General features: G+C 44.3%; 1 protein-coding gene across 1 annotated transcript in view; it reads right to left on the bottom strand.

The window, feature by feature from the left end:
- Positions 1 to 19309, bottom strand: part of C9 (complement C9) — a 57222-nt gene extending 37913 nt beyond the window's left edge. The window contains exons 1-4 of the mRNA XM_047753962.1: positions 19095 to 19309; positions 3390 to 3495; positions 2655 to 2799; positions 2269 to 2416 (exon numbers count right to left, since the gene is read on the bottom strand). Of these exons, the coding sequence (XP_047609918.1) occupies positions 2269 to 2416; positions 2655 to 2799; positions 3390 to 3495; positions 19095 to 19171 (476 nt within the window). The 5' untranslated portion in view covers positions 19172 to 19309. The remainder of the gene's footprint in view (positions 1 to 2268; positions 2417 to 2654; positions 2800 to 3389; positions 3496 to 19094) is intronic.
- Between the last annotated feature and the right edge of the window lie 285 nt (positions 19310 to 19594).

The following is a 19594-nucleotide window of genomic DNA, read 5'->3' as shown; positions in this document are numbered from 1 at the left end:
AAGGGATCCCAGCCACTCCCTTGGGATACCTCACTATGAAACTCCCTGGCAAATGCTACAGAACATATCTTCTTCTCCCCCAAACAAAGGGAACCTACAGATTACAAGGGATTGTTTTTCAGCCAAGAGGGCTGCGATTTCTCTATCCTTTCCCTATAAAATCAGATATAAACGTGCATCCAGTGAGTATACCTATCACACGCCATGCCCTGCTTCAAATCTATTTGTTTAGAGAGAAAAACTTTCTTGGATCCCAAATAAAGTAAATAAAGTAGTAATGAACTTTCTCCAAGGGCTCAGTGTCTTCCTGAGGAAAGCAGCAAGAAGAGTCAGAACTCACTGGCTCAGGCAGTGACCTGGTTATAAGGTTTTGGACACCCCCATTCCATGGCTTCCAATTTTTAAGAGGCCTTGCTGAGTGTGGGCTTCAAGACCATCCATTTGATTTGAGATTCCTACCTTTAGGCTGCAGGCTATGGTGAGATTTTATAATGTCAATAAAGGGTATGTGAAATGTTTTATCTGGTGTCTGACTCTTGGTATCCAGGAGTTTTTTCTTATGGCATTTAAACAAATGGAAGTTTCATCTGCCTTGGATAGAGGAGACATCTCCGTTTTTAGCCAGACCTAATTCAGAGGTCCTATCCTAGGAATGGCCCAGTTCCTTTGTGTTGGGTTCTTCCCAAGCTCAGCACTACTGACGTCTTGCTGTTCTGTGCATCGTAGGATGTGCAGCATCATCTGGGGCCTCTACCCACCGGATGGTCCTTCACTCCCAGCAAGCTCCTCATTTCCATACCCCACCCCTGGGACCACCAGACCTGACTGAATATCCTCTGGGTTGAGGATCACCTCTGGTTGAGAACCACTGCCTTAGTCCTCTACCAGCCATGCTCTTCCCATTGCTCTCTTCTTTCCTTGTTTCATCCTTATTCCCAGGACTCCAGTCCTGAACCTGGATTTCTTTCCAGGGACCTAGTTTCAATCTCATCTGCTGCAGCTGACAATGTTTTAGATGCATGTATTTTAAATAGTTAATTTTAATAATTAATTCACCTATTTATCCACCAACTTTTTTTTTTTTTTTTTAAGGGCCATACTGGAGGCAAGTTCCCAGGCTAGGGGGTTGAATCAGAGCTGCAGCTGCCAGTCTGCACCACAGCCACGGCAACGCCAGATCTGAGCCATGTCTGCGACCTACACCACAGCTCACAGCAATAACCAGATCCTTAACCCAGTGAGCGGGGACAGGGATCAAACCTGCATCCTCATGGATACTAGTCGGGTTTGTTTCCACTGAGCTGCAATGGGAACTCCCACCCATCAGTATTAATTGAGTGCCTACTATGAACCAGGCACTGGGATTATGAGGATCAAGAGACATATTGCATTCCAGGTGAGGAACCACAGTGAGGTGCCATCTCTGTTCATACACCACAGGAGGGGGGAACAGCTCTGTCTCTGCTGGAGATAATTTGCCAGCAAATCCCCACAAAGTACCTTTATTGAAAACACCCCAGAACGATTAATAGAAACTTTGTTGTGGACATCCCTGGAGTGTTTTCTAACTAAATGAAATAAAACAGATCGGCACCTATGTCATTGTCCAACTCTGAGAGCACCAAGTTTTGGAGGCAAATAGTCTCTAGCCTGTACAACTAAATTCTAAACTGTCCAAGACCTCTTCTCTGAGCTGACCCTGCCGTAGTGCTCATGGTTTTAGGGGAAACGAGTGAAACCTCAGCTCCGTGATGAGAACCAGAATCTAAAAACCAACCCTCCTGGCATCAGAACTTCTTTCCTTTTCCTCTTGCGTGAACTCCAGAATGCTGGGACCCCCTGAGAACTTATCCCTGGGTGTAGATCCAGGAGGAGTTGCCTCGGAAGACAGCCTTCCTGGCCATTCAAATATTTGAATCGAGTTGCCAGATCTACTACTGGCAATTCCATTTCAAATGTTAACATGCCATTTTAATACCACTACGGTCTTCTGGGGGTTGATAAATAAGATGTCTCCTCTCCTTCTGGACTCAGACGTCATCACCTACCATCTTGATGATCTGTTCTAGAGACACCTACTGAAGTCAAGCAGGTTGTCCAAATCGTCTTGAGATTCTGATTCAGCACTTACCTTCTTTCAACATCAAGTGTAATTCAGACAGAATACTCCTTGTACCAGCTTAAGCCATCTACCACTCCAGCATGGCAGGAGGGGTAGGGATCATCTTTACTCATCTCCATCTAAAAACATCCAAGTGGAGTACAGACCCGTAGCCTGCTGTCCGTGCCAGCTCAGACTCTTCCACCACTCTCTCACGGCAGGGGGGGCGGGGATCACTTTCACAGTCATCCTCATCTGAAAAGTCTCCGCAGTCATTGTCACCATTACACAGAAGGCGCCTCTTTATGCATCTGCCTGCAGTCAACAGCAGGAAAGACACTGTGTATCTGATGCCGAATTTTCTTTCTTTCTGAAGCTATCAAACGTACTTTAAGGATAGAGGGGAGGAACCATACGTATATTCGAATTCTTTGTTGGGACTGTATAGATGGCCCCCTTTTCACACTTGGAAGCATAAGTGTCTGGAAGCACGTTTCTCTCTTTTGGCTCATGAGGGCACATGGAAACCCACCCTAGGCAATGGGAGGATTACCTGTACCACACTGAAAGTCACTTCCACAGTCATCCTCAAGGTCTTCGCAAGGCTCCGTGGGCACGCACTGCCGCCTGTCCCCCACGGCGTCCACACACTTTTGCCCGTTAAATTGTCCAAAGGTCTCAATGCTCCTTGAGCGAAACTGTATAGAACACGTTGGAAATGTTAGTGTTTCTAAGGCCACACAGGGATTATGATCTAAAACTGCATCCACACCACTATAGCCTTCCACACCCAGCTGAGTCAATGGCTTTAAGATGGAAGCCCCCTTGCATTTAGAATGGATAAGCAATGAGGAACTCTATCCAGTCTCTTGGGGTGGATCATAATGGAAGAAAATGGGAGGAAAAAGAATGTATATATATACACGTATGACTGGGTCACTATGCTGTACAGCAGAAATTGGCACAACACTGTAAACCAACTATACTAAAAAAAAAAAAAGATGGATGTCCCCAAAGTAGTCGCTGATGTTGTTTGAAGGAAGCCCTCACATGGTAGGGTTGATGGGTTCTTCTACAGAATATGGATCCTCGTGATTCTTGTTTAGTAAGCAGCCACATTCAACTTTTGCAGCAAGGGTAGCCTCATTCGTTTATATTATCTGCCTTTTCTGCTGGGTTTGTAACTCAACTGAGGGGCTCCCTGCCTCATGGTCATCTTCCTGGAGATGCTGCCAATACAGTCTCCATATGGGAAAGACATTAGAGGGAAATAGCTATGAACACTTACCATTTGTTTGAGGCAAGGGTCACATCTTGACCATTCGCCCCAGGGACTCATCCTGCAGTCAATGGGCAATGGTGTGCCATTGTAGTCCACGGGCTTCGGGTGGTAACTAAGATAATAAAACAGGTCAACTTATAATGACCATTATGTGTACTTGTTTCCAAAACATCTTCACAACTCAGTTTATTTACTCCTTTCCCCCTTCTGAATCGCAGTCCTTATCCTTTTACCTCATCTCTCATTTAATGCTTAATGATATGCTGTTTTATATTTTCAACACATTCTTTTGTTAAATCTTGTACTGCACTGTAATTGAATCTTCAACCTAGCAATAACAACGACAATAATAATGGCAATGAAGAAAACTAGCAAGTCGTCCTGCTACACGTTTTTCACTGACTATTCATACATTTTCAACTAATTTATGGACTCACTGGAGCTAGAAACCTTGTTTCTCTTTGTCACCCCCAGAGAGTCTGGCAAAGCCTTAAGTTGCCTGGTTTTCTTGCGAATTTAAGCCAGCCCGCCTAGCCATTCCTGTGGCAAGCACCTCATAAATCAAGCTTTCCCACCCTTGTGTTGTGTATGTCCTAAACTTACCACTTCACACTCCACTTCAGGACTTATTCTTCATCTTTCTGAAATTTCGACATATATATTTTGGCACTTAGAACAATCCCTCCCACCCCCAGCTGTGCTTTTCTGGCTTTGAACTTTTCTTTCTTAGGTCACCATTTGGATTTCTTCTGGTTGCAGCACCACCTTGGATTACTATCTTATTAATGACAGAAAACCCCAAACAGAAGCCATGAAACAAGAGTCTTATAAACTTCCTGCCCCACTTTCCTGAGCTGGCACCTACCCTTTTACAGCATCGCCTCTTACTCTCAAGGGAGAGCAGGTAAAGCCAATCCCTCCCCCAGAGCTCTAGATCCCAGCATCTCTTTGAGATCTTGATAGTCAAGTATCTCCCGCTTTTAAAATTCCCTCTTACTACCATTTCCTTTCCATTTGTAATAGAATGTGTTCAAGTCTTGGACATTAAACATGAACAAATTAATGACCAAATATAACACTTTTTTTTTTTGCTTTCTTTTAGGGCCCCACTTGTGGCATATGGAAGTTCCCAGGCTAGAGGTTGAAATGGAGCTGCAGCTGCCAGCCTATACCACAGCCACAGCAATATCAGATCCAAACCACATCTGTGACCTACACTGCAGCGCATGGCAATACTGGATCCTTAACCCACTGAGTGAGGCCAGGAATCGAACCTGCGTCCTCATGGATACTAGTCAGATTCATTTCCACTGAGCCATGACAGGAAATCCTAGAACACTCTTTCTGAACTTTATGTTTACTTCCAGCCACCTCCATCTCCCCCTGCCTGTCACAGTGGCACTTAAAGGAATTGCTATAAATATATTTATGTTTCTCTCTCTTCCAAAATTAAAAGAAAAAGTCTCACCTCCTCCTTTTAGCTACCTCTTAAATTCTCTCATCATCTCGTAGCCAACTTTCTTGAAAAAAGTAGTTTGGGCTCTGGTCTCTTGTTCCTTACTTTCCAATCACAGTTCAATCTTCCTGCCCCAAGGTCATTGTTCTTGCCAAAGTCAACAGTGACTTCAAGTGGCCCACTCACCCGGTTCCCTTCAGTCCTTATCTTACTGACTGCTTCCCAGCAGTCAAGGCAGTGGACTTTGCTTGCTTTCTAAGACAGTCTCTTCCTGGAGTTCCCATGTGGCTCAGTGGTTAACGAATCCAACTAGGAGCCATGATTTTGCGGGTTCGGTCCCTGGCCTCTCTCAGTGGGTTAAGGATCCGGTGTTGCCGTGAGCTGTGGTGTAGCTGGCAGACACAGCTTGGATCCCGCATTGCTGTGGCTCTGGCCTAGGCCGGCGGCTACGGTTCCCGATTTGACCCATGGCCTGGGAACCTCCATATGTCGCGAGAGCTGCCTAAGAAATGGCAAGACAAAAAAAAAAAAAAAAAGACAGTCTCTTTCTTTGGACTTAATGACACCAGACCTCTTTCACTTCTTCTTTCCCCTCTGTCCTGTTTTGCTACTCTCCTATGCAGACTCCTTTTCCTTTAATAGTCTCTGAAATGCTGGTTTTTGTCAAGTTCCTCTCTTGTCCTAGGGTGTCTTGTCTTTTCCTCACTACACTTTTCCCAGAGCTTTGGATTTGTAGATGTAATAATACCCAGAGATAAGTCCACAGTCCAGACATCTCTTATGAATGTTAAATCCTTGGACATAACTCCCAGTTGGACATCTGCACTGGAATGGCTTCATGGCTCATTGAGCTTAATGTATCCCGAAACAAATCCACTATTTTCCCTCTTCTCTCAAAGCTGCCCTTCATCCTGTATTGACAGTCTTTGTAAATAGCACCTCTATGCAGGTGCACTATTGCTAGAGACTTGGGTGGCACTTGTCTTATCCATGCTCATCCCCCATAACAAATCAACCACTAAAACCTGTTCTTTACAGTCTCAGAAAGGACTCATGGAGTTCCCATTGTGGCTCAGTGGTAACGAACCTGACTGGTATCCATGAGGACTTGGGTTTGATCCCTGGCCTCATTCACTGGGTTAAGGATCCGGTGTTGCTGTGAGCTGTGCTGCAGGTTGAAGACAAGGCTTGGACCCCATGTTGCTACGGCTGTGGTGTAGCCTGGCAAGTATAGCTCGGATTTGACTCCTAGTCTGGGAACTTCCATATGTCATGGATGCTGCCTTAGAAAAACAGAAAAGAAATGACTGTCAAATCCTTCCATCCTTCATTTCCTCCAGACATGTCTTTGGTCTACACTAACACTTCATCTCTCCTAGATAACAATAATTTCCTTCTAATCCAGTTGCCATAAATCATCCAGAGAGTCCTTTTAAAAATGCAATGTTAACCATTCATTCCGCTACTGGAACTCTTTCAGTACCTTCCCTCTGCTTTTATGCAATATCCAAAGTTTTAAACAAGATGTGATAGGCAGAGTGACGACCTCCAAAGATATTGGGTCTTAAATCCTAGCATCTCTGAATAGGTTACTTTACGTGGCAAAAGAGACTCTGACATGTGATTAAGAGGAAATTATTTTGTATTATCTGGATGAGGATCATGTGAGCTCTTCAAATCAGAAATGTGGTTCAGAAAATGTTGAAGATGGAAGTGGCAGGAAACATTCAAGGTGTGAAAAAGGACCCTACCCCACCCCACCCCACCCCACCCCCTGCTCTATCATTGGTTCTGAAGATACCAGGAGCTAAGTCAAGGAATGCAGGCAGTCTCTAGAAGCTGGAAGAGGCGAGGAAATAGATTCTCCCCTAGAACCTCCAGAAAGGACCACAGCCCTGCCCAAGTCTTGATTTTAGCCCAGTGGGACCTGTTCTTAGATGTCTGACCTATACACTATAAGATAATAAACTTATATTGTTTTAAGTCACTAATTTGTGGTAATTTGTTACAGGTATAGTAGAAAATTAAGACAGGTACTTGAGTGAAGGCAACGTGGCCTATGTCCTTCCTAATTCTCCTACTGCCCTTTTTCCCCATCTAAAAACCGGTCACACTGAACTTGAAGTTCCCCACAAGTTACTTTTTCTCACGTCTCAGGCCTTTAAATCTACTGTTTCCTATTCACCACACTGAGCTCATCCTTGACATAATTTTCTTTTTCCCCTCAGAGCCTTCCCTAATCCCTCGTATAGCTAACTTCTCCATGTATTCTTACAGCATCCTGTTCTTCCCTATATCAAACATGTCTGTGCAATGATATAGTCCATTGATTTAGTTTATTCATTCACTTATTATTCATTTATCAAACATTTACTACTCATCCACTATTTGCTTGGGCATGAAGGGTACAATGCTGCATGAAACAACAGAACAAAATAAATCAGAAGCCGTGATCCCCAAATTAACAGAGCTGATGTTCTAGAAAAAATATCAGTGAGCAAAGGAACTTTTCAGTCTTGTTCAATTTGCACATCAAGTATCTGGAACATAGTAGGTGCTCAGGAAATGTTTTATGAGTGAATAAATGAACAATGAAGACAGCCCTTGATCATGTGGTCTAGGCCTGTATTTCTCTAGGTTATGATCTCCTGGTGAACTTTTCACATCTTATTTTTGCAAGACTTGCTTTTCATTAGGCAGCTTTCATGACTGGAGATACCATAGGCCATTTTTGTAAGCCTGACCCTTGCCTATAGGGTTTTCATCCAGAAAATCAGAAGGCCCTTTGAGCTTTAATCTTATCTATCTTCTACAGGCACAATGGGATCAGTGGTATCTCTGCAGTGCCAGGATGCAGGTTTGATCCCTGGGTTAAAGGATCTGGCATTGCTGAAACCGCAGCTTAGATCTGATCCCTGGCTGGGTAACTTCATATGACGCAGGGCACCCCCCAAATTTTTTTACAAGTGTATTATGTAAGCTGCCAAAATTCCTTGATGAACCTGCTTTCATGGAAGCTTTCATATTACTATCTGAAACCACATAGATGAGCAATTCTCTAGTAGACTTTTCCATAAAACTAAATCCTTGGAGATTCCGTGGTGGATCAGCAGGGTTAAGAACCCACCTTCTAAACATGAGGATGCAGGTTTGATCCCCAGCCTTACTCAGTTAAGGATCCTGCATTGCAGCAAGCTGTGGTGTAGGTTGCAGACACAGCTGGGATTCTGCGTTGCTGTGGTGTAAGCTGGCAGCTGCAGCTCTGATTTGACCCCTAGCCCAGGAACTTCCATATGCTGTGGGTATGGCCTTAATAAGACAAAACAAACAGACAAAAAGCCCCAAACCAACCCCCCCAAAACAGAAAACAAACAAACAAAAAACCAAAACTAAATCGTCATCTGAAACTGACCAGCCACATCAAGAGACAATGGCAGATGCATGTTTATGACGGAGAAGAACGGGTCTCAATAGCAACTGCATATGATAACCCACAGACAGTGAAAATAAGAATTGTAAAATTGTGATTCCCACTCCACACCAGTTAAATTGGGCATTGTGAGGTTGGGCTTCAGGCATCAATATTTTAAAAAAGTATCTCGGGTGATTCTCGTGTTCATACAATGTTGAGGAAAACGTCTTGGTACCATCTGGTAAGTATCCATGAAATTGGGGGTGGGGGGATTGTGGAATTCAAGTAAGGGGGTGCCCATTATGTCACATAACCCAAACTTGAGGTCACCACTGACCTGAGTCACTGAGCAGGTTTATCATTGGTTTTAGGAATTACTCTAGGCTTTACTTATTACTGTCTCTGTGGATGTTTTGAGTATCTTCTAGCTTCTCCAGTCCCAGGTCTGCTGCCTTCCACTGGAATATCTGTTCCTCTCTTTTTTGTCTTTATCACTTACTTAGAGAATCATGTTCGCCTTTTGTTTTAGCATCTCCCCCATAGATATGACTTCCTTGGTTCTAGAAACCACACCTTAAATAGACCAGTGACATGACACCTCAATCTTTCTTATCTGCCACTGAGAACGGCTTCAATGAATAACTAGTTCAGAGAATACAGTACTGACCAGGAGGATCAAGTAGGGAAGGTAAAGCCCACTGCAAATGCTACAGAGTGAGTTACAGTCTTTTATTTGGCAAACCTAGAACCAAGGCAGTGATGGGAAACGATGAAAAAGGCTGTTCATGTCTCACACATCAGAGACTAGGACCCTGCTCCAATGATCCTGGCATTGCCTGATACCTTTTGCATTACTAACAGCCCCACATTAATTTCCCTGGGCACACTGATTCTCGTCTCACTTCTGACTTAAGGACTCCCTTTCTCCTGTACAAACATGACTCACACTTTGGCCTTAGAACAAAGCACCAGCTCCTTGCCTTTGATCTTTTATTGCCCTCCTAGCCCGTGATTTGGATTTACCCCCTGAATGATCCAACGTGATCCCACAGGGAGGTTGTCACACATCCCGCCCTTGGCTGCAGAACAGGACTTACACCTTTCTAGATATTGGGCTCAGTGCATTTATCCGTTTGCTAGGGCTGTGATAAGGCACCATGGACTGTGTGATTTGAACAACGGAAATTTATTTTCTCATAATTTGAGAGGCTGGAAGTCAGATCAAGGTGTCTGCAGGGTTGGTTCCTTCTGAGGCCTCTTTCCTTGACTGGCATGTGGCCATTTTCCTATGTCTTCACTGGCTCTTTCCTCTGTACATGTCTGTGTTCAAATTTACTCTTCTTATATAAAGACCAATTTTACTGGATTAGGGCCCCTATTAATGACCCACAAGCAGTCACACTCAGAGATACTGGGAGTTAGAATGGCAATATATAAATTCCTTTTTTTTTTTTTTTTTGGTCTATTTTTCCATTTCTTGGGCCGCTTGCACGGCATATGGAGGTTCCCAGGCTAGGGGTAGAATAGGAGCTATCCAGCCTACACCAGAGCCACAGCAACGTGAGATCTGAGCCTTGTCTGCAACCTACACCACAGCTCACGGCAATGCTGGATCCTTAACCCACTGAGCAAGGCTGGGGATTGAACCCACAACATCATGGTTCCTAGTTGGATTCATTAATCACTGAGCCATGACAGAAACTCCTCAATATATAAATTCTGAGGGGACACAAGTCAGTCCATATCATGCATTAATAGTTTCTTTTTTTTCTTTTCTTTTTTTTTTTTTTTTTTTTAGGGCCACACCCAAGGCATATGGAGGTTCCCAGGCTAAGGGTCGAATCAGAGTTGAAGCCACCGGCCTACACCACAGCTCAACAGCAATGCTGGATCCTTAACCCACTGAGAAAGGCCAAGGATCGAACCCGTGTCCTCATGAATACTAGTTGGGTTCATTAACCGCTGAGCCATGATAGGAACTCCAGCACTAATAATTTCTGATTAAGCAATACTTATGTTTTCCACTAGTTTTACTAGACAATTTCCAAAGCTCTATTTCTCACTAAACCTTTACCACTGAGGGTAAAATTTTGTATAAATTTATCAGTTATATTTTATAGATGGGAAGCTAGTAAGAGGATTATGCTACCTATTCAAAGTTGGACAGTTTGTAGCAAAAGTGGGTTTAGAATCTGTCTTTCCACTCCTAGTTCACTGAGGTTTTACTTGGTCTCCTGTACTGCCTCCCTGCCCCCTCCCTGGCCCTGCCCCCCAACTCAAATCCCCTTTGAAGTAACCTAAGGGGCCATAGCTTATTCAATAATTTCTGGATGTACCAGTCTGATAATTAGTAGACATTTGGAGACCCATTCAGTTAACAAATATATATATATATATATTTGTTAACTGAATATATATATATATATAAATATATGGCAGCTGTGAGTAAAGCACATCAATTGGACAGTCTGGTTCTTGCCTGGATGTATTTTAAGCTTACACCTAAATGTTGTCAAATTAGGCAAAAATAAACTAAAAATTGTGTGAACACCTGGATGTTTTGGCTTCACTGCACCAGGTACCTGGATAATCAGAGGCAAAAATAAAGGCAGAACTCAAGGGAATTGTTAGGAGGAAATAACAGATTATATGAAAGGAACATGTTATCCAAATGAATGAAATGAATGGACTTCATAAATGGGTTTTTTTTGTTGTTGTTGTTTAGGTCGAATCTGAGCTACAGCTGCTGGCCCTCGCTACAGCCACAGCAACGCCAGATCCAAGCCACGTCTGCAGTCTACACCACAGCTCATGGCAAGGCCAGATTCTTAACCCACTGAACGATGCCAGGGATTGTTCCTGCAACCTCATGGTTCCTAGTCGGATTTGTTTCTGCTGAACCATGATGGGAACTCCTCCATAAATATTAACAAAGAAGGTGAGTGATCTTTTTTTTTTTTTTTTTTTTGGCCATACCCATAGCAGGCGGAAGTTCCCAGGCCAGGGATCAAACCCATCCCACCGCTAGGCCAACAGGGATCTCCAAAGATGAGTGATTTTTTTCTTTTTTTTTGGCTGCACTCATGGCAAATGGAAGTTCCCAGGCCAGAGATTGAACCCAGGCCACAGCAGTGACAACATCAGATCCTTAACCACTAGGCAACCAGGGAGCTCCAAAGATGAGTGATCTTGGATAACTCCTTCTGAGCCCAGTACCACCTCCCCAGCCCCTTTGAGTCACTGGACAGATGATCTTCTGTAGCTCAAAGACTGTATATGCACAAAGCTTACCACCTGCCTTTTGCCTGGCTGAGCTATGAGGCTGAGTAAGAAATATTTGCAAAGTACTTGTGGATTCTCAGATGAAATGTGTTTATCAAGTCAAGCCTATTTCCTAGGGTTTCAGTCTCAGCTTGAAAGTCATTTCCTAGATCAAAGTGATGTATATCAACATGGCAGGAGGTCTAACTCTGGGCCAGGAATGCATTAAATGGAGAGGCACTGATGTATGCCTGGTCCCATCTCCTTGCCACCCAGAGAAGTTTTCAGCTTTAGAAAAAGAAAACCTCAGGAGCAGCTCACACCCCGGGACACTTTGTGATAGACCCAGGCAGGAAAACACCTGCTGTAGGAAGGAATCTTTTTGTCAATAAATAAGACACCGTGGCTCCTTTGAGTGGAGAAATGTAAGCTAATTAGGACTGCATTCTTAACCCATGGATCTGCCAGTTTGTTTCGTTCCTGCAATTCATCAAGATGAAAAGCTAAGGTAACGGCAGCGGCTAGCGCTCTAAGTTTCAGGCCCTTTCCTGGTTTCCCAAGTCTTAGTAAAAAGCTTCTCCCACATGCTTACAATGAGCCAACATTCAGTAACATTTACGGAGGGACTGCTCTGTGTCACAAATGATACTAGTGGCTGAGGCCACAAGACCACATCTTGACCATCACAGAGCCTACGTTCCCATGGTGAGATACAGTAAACAAGTAATCTAGAACCTACAACATGTAATATCAGTTAAGATGTGAGCTGTGAAGGAGAATAAACCAGGGTAAGAGGATAGAAAGTACCATAGGACTGGGGTGGGTGTTTCTTACAGAGGGTGGAGGTGTGGTGCTTCGCAAATGTGTCTACAACTTCTTTGACATCAAACCCATCAAAGATGGGGTTTATGTGTCTTCCTCATGAAGCTGGTGGGGTCTTTGTTCATGCCTTTAATGAGCAGAGGGCAGTGGATGAGCTTGCATGACTTTTAAGGCTAGGGTAGAGAAGGCCTCGCAAGTTCTGCAGGTTGATCTAAAGACACTTGCTTTGGGAGTCTTTCACCGCTGTGTATGTAGCAGACTACCCCAAGTCCACTTCGTGGAGAGAGGGCGTGCACACACACACACACACGAGAGAGAGAGAGAGAGAGAGAGAGGAGAGAGAGAGAGAAAGAGAGAGAGAGGGATTCCTAAGGAGAATCAATTGCTCCAGCCCCTCAGCTGTTTGGATCTTCTCAGCTCAGGTGACAGACATGAGTGAAGAATCTGTCATCATGACCCCACAACCACCGTCTGGCTATATCCTTGTGGGAGACCCACCTCTGCATTTTTTTTTGTTTTTTGTTTGTCTTTTTAGGACCACACCTACGGCACATGGAGGTTCCCTGGCTAGGAGTCAAATCAGAGCTGTAGCTACCCACCCGCACCACAGACACAGCCACACCAGATCCGAGCTATGTGTGTGACCTACACTGCCGCTTATGGCAATGCTGGATCCTGCCAGATCCTTAACCCACCTCATGAGACCAGGGATTGAGTCTGCATCCTCATGGATGCTAGTCAGGTTCTTAACCCTCTAAGCCACAATGGGAACTCTCGACAACTGTTCCTCTGAGCCTTAGTCAACCCACCGGATTCATGAGCCAAAGGGATTATGGGCATTATTTTAAGTTACTGTTTCAGAGTGGTTTTTACACAGTAAAACATGGCCAGAACAGTAGGTGCTGTTTGATTAGATACTTGAATGAATTCTGAGAGAAGTTATGTGAGGGTCTGGAAAGAGTGTTCTAAGCTAGAGACAGGTAAGTGCAAAGGCCCTGAGGTGGCATGTTGGAGGCACAGCAAGCAGAGCGGAGTGAGCATAAAGAGGCATGAGATGTGTCGGGGAAACAGCAGGGGCAGCTCATGCCTTGGGGACGGGGATGCGGAGGTTGGATTTGATGGGAATACTAAGGGGAATGTGAGGGCAGCGGTAACATTCAGATTTACATTTTCAGAAGATTTCGATGGTGGTTGGATGGAGACTTGACTATTGAGAATGGGCAAGAATGGATGCAGGGCAGAAAGGATAGTGATTTGGGCTAAAGTGGTCACAGTGGAGTCAGTGTGAAGTGAGTAGATTTGAGATATATTTTAAAGGAAATACCTACAGGACTTGTGGTTACTTTGCATGTGGGAATGATATGAATAGAAGAGTCAAGTATTCTTGTCATGATTTTTTTTTTTTGGGGGGGGCCACACCTGCCTCACCTGTGGCATATGGAGGTTCCTAGGCTAGGAGTTGAATCAGAGCTGCAGCTGCCGGCCTACACCACAGCCACAGCAACGTGGGATCTGAGCCATATCTGCAACCTACACCACAGCTCACAGCAAAGCCAGATTGGATCCTTAACCTACTGAGCAAAGCCAGGGCTCAAGCCTGCATCCTCATGGATACTAGTAGGATTCTTAACCTGCTAAGCCACAATGAGAACTCGCCATGTTTTTAACCTGAGTCACTTGGTGAATAGTGGTGCAGCTTGGGTGAGGATGGGTGGAGAAACCAATAGTTATGTTTGTTACATTTTGAAGAAGAGATGTTGATTAAGTCATTGGACATTGGGCTTAGAGGTCTGTACCATAGATAAAAATTGGAACATTGTCAGAATACAAGTGTATTTCAAACCATGAGGCTGCAAGTGAGTGGGGGTGTCCGGAGTAAGGCCAAGGGCTGAACCAATATTTAAAGGCAATGTCCGCATGGTGGTGGGAATGATTCAGTACCAAGGGGGATGCTGATGGTGTGGGAGAGGGAGCACAATGAAAGGAGCAAAGTCCTTGGCAAGGCTGGAGCAGGTGAAGCTGGTGCACAGGGGATCGGCTAGGCTCGGGGTCATGTGTCCCCTTAGCATCAAGGCCTCACCCAGAGAACCTGGCTGAGTTGCAAGTGCCGTTTACTCGCTGATAGTTGTCACTAGATGGTAAGTTCAGTGAGGGCAGAGACCCTCAGTAACATGCTCAGTATTACACGGCAGTCCCTGAAGCAATGTCCAGCCCAGGTTGCAAACTCAGTAAATATTGCCCGTACTAAATGAGTAAAAAAAAAACCCAGATGACCATACTTGGCCAATAATAGTTCATACATAAACAACTTGTATTAAATATGGATATTAAAACCAAAGATGGATACAACCAAAGGACAAAAAACTGACATTTTAGGTATCTTCAATTTCATGCTTACCCCCATTTTTCTGTTAACGAGTGTCTGGGTATTTTTCCAGACTGTTAAAATAAATTTAATTAAAATAAATTGAGTTGTAATTGCTAGCATTAGTTTATGTCAGGGTCTCTTCCAAGCTTTTATATTTGTTATCTCACTTAATTCTTACATCAGTCCTACAAGAGATCTGCTACCAGTGTGATCATTCTTGAAAGGTGACGAACTAAGCCACAGAAATGGTGAGTGATTTTTCTCGGTTACGGAGCACCTACTTCGTGGCAGAGCTGGGATTCAAACCAAGGCAGTTTCTCTCCAGAGGCAACAGACCTAGACACTCTCAGGCTCTGTAATCCCTGGTCTATTATTCCTTAACTATTGGAAAAGTGAAAAATAAAATAAATATGAAAACTATAAACACACAACATACAGACAAAAGATAAATGACATATTGGGAAAAAATGATTGTAATTCATACCAGAGACAAAGGATTAACTTATAAAGTCATCATAGACATCTCTGCGTGAAAGACAAGAGACCCAGTAGGAAAATGGGCCAAGAATATGGATAGTTCACACACGGAAAACCCCATGCAGCCTTAAACATTGTCATGGGCAGTCTGATTCAATAAGAGAAAAGCAAATTAAAATATTCAAAGATACTGTTTGTCACCTATTTGATTGGAAAATACCAAACAGTTGGCCTAGATCTCCCCTTGGCAAAGCTCTGGGGGAATAAACACTTTCACACCCACCTACAGGGCTGTGGGGCAATTTCAGCAAAGGTGATATCTTTTGACCCTGTTATGTCACTTCTGGGAATTAATCCTCAAGTACAATTATCCATTTGCAAAATAATACATGAATAAGGATATTCACTGCAACTGGCTTAGAATACAATAAATGACAGGGTTATCTGAACAGTAAATCCACACAATGGGAAAGTCACCATTTGTGAGGAGAAAGAGGAAGCTCCTTTTCTAAGGATACAAGATATATTGCAAAGTAAAAAGAAGAAAAAACAAAGTACAAGACAGTATATATGATATGACACCTTTTATGAAAGAAAGGGAGAGCGTATGATTCCTTTGGGCTCTGTACTTTAATCCACACAAAGACATACTGGAAAACTACGGGAACTAAGAAAGAGCTAATTAAGGGAACAGGGAACTAATAAAGAGCCTTCCCTGTTGGGAAAGGGTGAGGTGGGACGTGGGACGTGTTCTAAGTACTTCACCTGTAACACAAACCTCTTGAAAAGGTAGGAGTGGGGAGAGGAAGTCTTCTCAGCGTATACTGGTTATACGTTTTTGATCTTTGGACCCTGTACATATTTTGTTACTTACAAATGAAAAGGAAAAAAAAAAACCTAACCATGCCTATACTTATCATACAGTTACTGCTTGTCCGTCATGTGCTAAGCACTTTGCATTTATTATCTTGGGGATTCCTCAGAGGGGGGCACATTTTTATTCCCATGTGCAGGTGCTAGGAGGAGGTTTAGAGAAGTTAAGGAATTTCCCTAGGGTCATGTAGCTGGTAGACTGTGGACCTCAAACTCAAATCCAAGCTGCCTGGTGCTGGAACCTATGTTCTGAGCTGTTTGTTCTTCTACTTGCACAGAGTTTTGTTGTTGGTGTTTGTTTTGGTTTTTGTTTTAACATTTCTATTTTATCTTGAGAGGCATAAGAGATGATGTCCCCCTCATGACCGGCTCTTATGGGTATGCTTATGTGTGCAAACAAATGATCACTGAAAATCCCCAGTGATTCACCAGTTGCAAGAGCTCACTGTAGTGTTGGCTTAAGATAAAATGTCTCACCCATGTGATCTCCCCAGAAGGCTAGCTGTCACTCCATCCCCTCCTCTCCGACACCAGAAAGCATACCGAAGTGAAAAAAATAGCAAGGTTATTATTTTAAAGCATACTTCACATTTACAGAGTTCTCACAGCATAACAGGCATGGATGAAGTACATTCCACATAAAATAATTCACAAAATATCTTATTAGGTAGGTGCTATCATTGCTATTGCTATGGGCTGAATTGTGTCTCGTCAAAAAGATATGTTGACATTCTAACCCCTGTACCTCAGAACATGACCTTATTTGGAAGCAGGGTCTTCGCAGAGGTCGTCTAATGAAGATGAGGTCATTAGGATGGACCTTAATCCAATATGATTGATGTCCTTCAGAAAAGGGGAAATCTGGAGCCAGCCAGATATGCACAGAGAGGAGATGGTGTGAAGGTGGCCACGTGTTAACAGAGGCAGAGATGGAAATGATGTGGCTGCAGCCAAGGAATGTGAAAGATTGCTGGCCACTGCCAGAAACTAGGAAGGACCCTACCCAGAGTATCAGAGGGGGCACGGCCCTGCTGACACCTTGATTTCAGACACATAACCTCCAGAACTGTGAGACGATAAATTTCTGTTCTTTGAAGCCACCCAGTTTGTGGTACTAGGAAATGACTATAATCCTTGTCTTACAGATGAAGGAACCAAGAAACAGAGAGGTTGAGTAAGAGTTCAGAGAGACTGTCCAGACTTACATGGTTGATAAGCAAGTGACGGCACCTCAGCTTGAGCTTGGAAAGTCTAGCTCCAAAGGGATGCTCCAGTTTGACCAAATTTGTATTTTATTTATTATTATTATTATTATTTGGGATGAGCCTGTGGCATGTGGAGGTTCCTGAGCCAGGAATCAAAGCTGTGCCACAGCAGCCACCCAAGCTGTGACAAGCAGTGACAAGCTGTGACAGCACTGGATCCTTAACCTGCTGCACCACAAGGGAACTCCTCATTTTCGTATTTTCAATTCTTTTGCAAATTTCAGTTCCTTGGCTGAACTATATGTCTCACTTCATGATGGGTTTGAACACTCTGACCGCAGCTCTATATCAAAGGGCAGAGCACAGAGTGTTCTGAGCAGGGCACCCCTACCAGACTCTCAAGGGCATGACAGTGGGAGTGACTGAAGCCAAATCCAAGCCAGTGGTGCAGCTGCTCAGAGCTGGGGGGCCAGCCGAGGGGGCTTTCTACCCCTCCCAGGCACAGCTGAGCATGGCCAAGACCCAGGGGGTCCAAATTTCAAAGCAGTGGAAGCCTTCCCCATGGCCTCTCATTTTTGATCAGCAGGAGTCACAACCCAGGAATGTGGGTTGTCGAAATTATTTTTTTAACTTAAGAAAGGGTCAGGGTGAGTACAAGAGGGCGAAAGCAACTTTCAGTAACTGGCTTCCCGAATCCTCTTTGTACCTGATGTCCAGTAAATGCAGTACTTCCTGAATGCAGCAATACTTCTCAGATAAGGTGGCAAGAGGGAGAGCCAGGGTGAAGGAAAGCCTGGCAGAGTGCTTTAGTCAATCCCTAGTCCTGTAGTATCTCTGTGTGTCTCCTCCTGGAAGACACAGCCCAGTGAGCAAACCATGTGCCTAGCAGGGCCCGATGGCAGTTTCCACTGCAGCCAAGAGGCAGGCTAAGATGGGCTTGCGATGGACATCAGGGTCCAAAACAGAATTTGGTAAAACCAAGCATCAAATGACCAAAGGCAAGTTGAATAGAGGTCACCGTCACATCAGGCAGAGGGACGGTGTTTGGGTAGATAATTTCGCCCAGCTATTGTCACAGCCCAGAATGTTTCAGTACTGGCACTCGATGGGATCATGGTGTATCGGATGACACAGATCTGTGTGTTCTCCGGCCATCCTGGGCACAGCATAGTCGGTTCGTGAGCACATGTTGTCTGGCTGGTTTATTTCTTGGATGGGCTTGGTGTGGGCTTCATGTTCCCAATTAGGATCAGAGCAAGAGGAGAGCATTTTGCTGGAAGCCCAGCTGATAGGTCTGCACCGTGGTGATGGGGATTCTTCTCGAATGGAGGAAACCCACCCTCAACCTAAGGGCAAAGTGTGTGCCTCTGGACACAACTTGGAATGTCGAGGTGGAGAAGCAAAATGAGCCACCTTCACCTCATGTGGGGGACAAAGGAGGGTGCAGCCAATAATGAGTGTTAGGAAGGCTGAGTGAGGGAAAGTTCATTTCCTGAAACTTAGACTTCTCAGGCCTGAGACACTGATAAACCCAGGTTTATTACACGCTCATAAGAACCAGCTTTGTTTCATATGTCCAGTATTTAAAGAATATCTCGGTCTTAACATCTGAACACCTTGTTTAAAAGAAATCCCTGGAAACAAACAGTGGCAGTTTTCCCGAGAAAGCTCTGAAAGACACACCTGGGCTTTTTCTCCCCCTTTTGCAAAGTTTAAATTCTGGGGCTAGATATCTCATTGTGGGTGAAAGTGTCCTACCTGCTTTGCTGCTAAACAGCCGAACTTGCAATACCAAAGCCCTGGGGAAATTCTAGAGGCGAAGAGAAAAGCGACTCACCTGGGCGTGGGTCCGGCGCTCAGGATGCTTATTTCTAAAATGCATATTGCAAAGGTGAACCTCCGGCTGACCCACATCTGCTCTAGTGAGGCAGCTCCGAGCGGAATGGCAGTCAGCGCCTGGAAGACATTTATCTGCCAAGGACTGGGGCACAACAATTGTTTGTCTTTGCTCAAGACTTCTGTCGAATTGGGCTTCCTGGGTGCCAAAGTCCAGTCAGAGGAGAGTCATTTCGTAATTTGGGGCCTACTTTTGAGCCAGGAATATATTTATCAGTTGCATATTCGGGCAAGGAGCCTGTGAGGGCTAAATGGCTTAGAGGAGCAGCCATGCTGTATTGAAAAGAAAAACACAACAAACACACACATAGAAAACTCCAGGGCTCCTCATTTTGGGAGACTGTGGGAGGGATGATAAAGGACTCTGTAATTTTGGCATAAAAAGGTCTGTGGGTGATTCTCATAGAGGCATGAACTCAAAATTAGCAGAAGAATGGCACT

The sequence above is a fragment of the Phacochoerus africanus genome, chromosome 1, assembly GCF_016906955.1.
Source record: "Phacochoerus africanus isolate WHEZ1 chromosome 1, ROS_Pafr_v1, whole genome shotgun sequence".
Lineage (NCBI taxonomy): Eukaryota > Metazoa > Chordata > Mammalia > Artiodactyla > Suidae > Phacochoerus > Phacochoerus africanus.
This window is presented reverse-complemented; position numbering and strand designations above follow the sequence as displayed.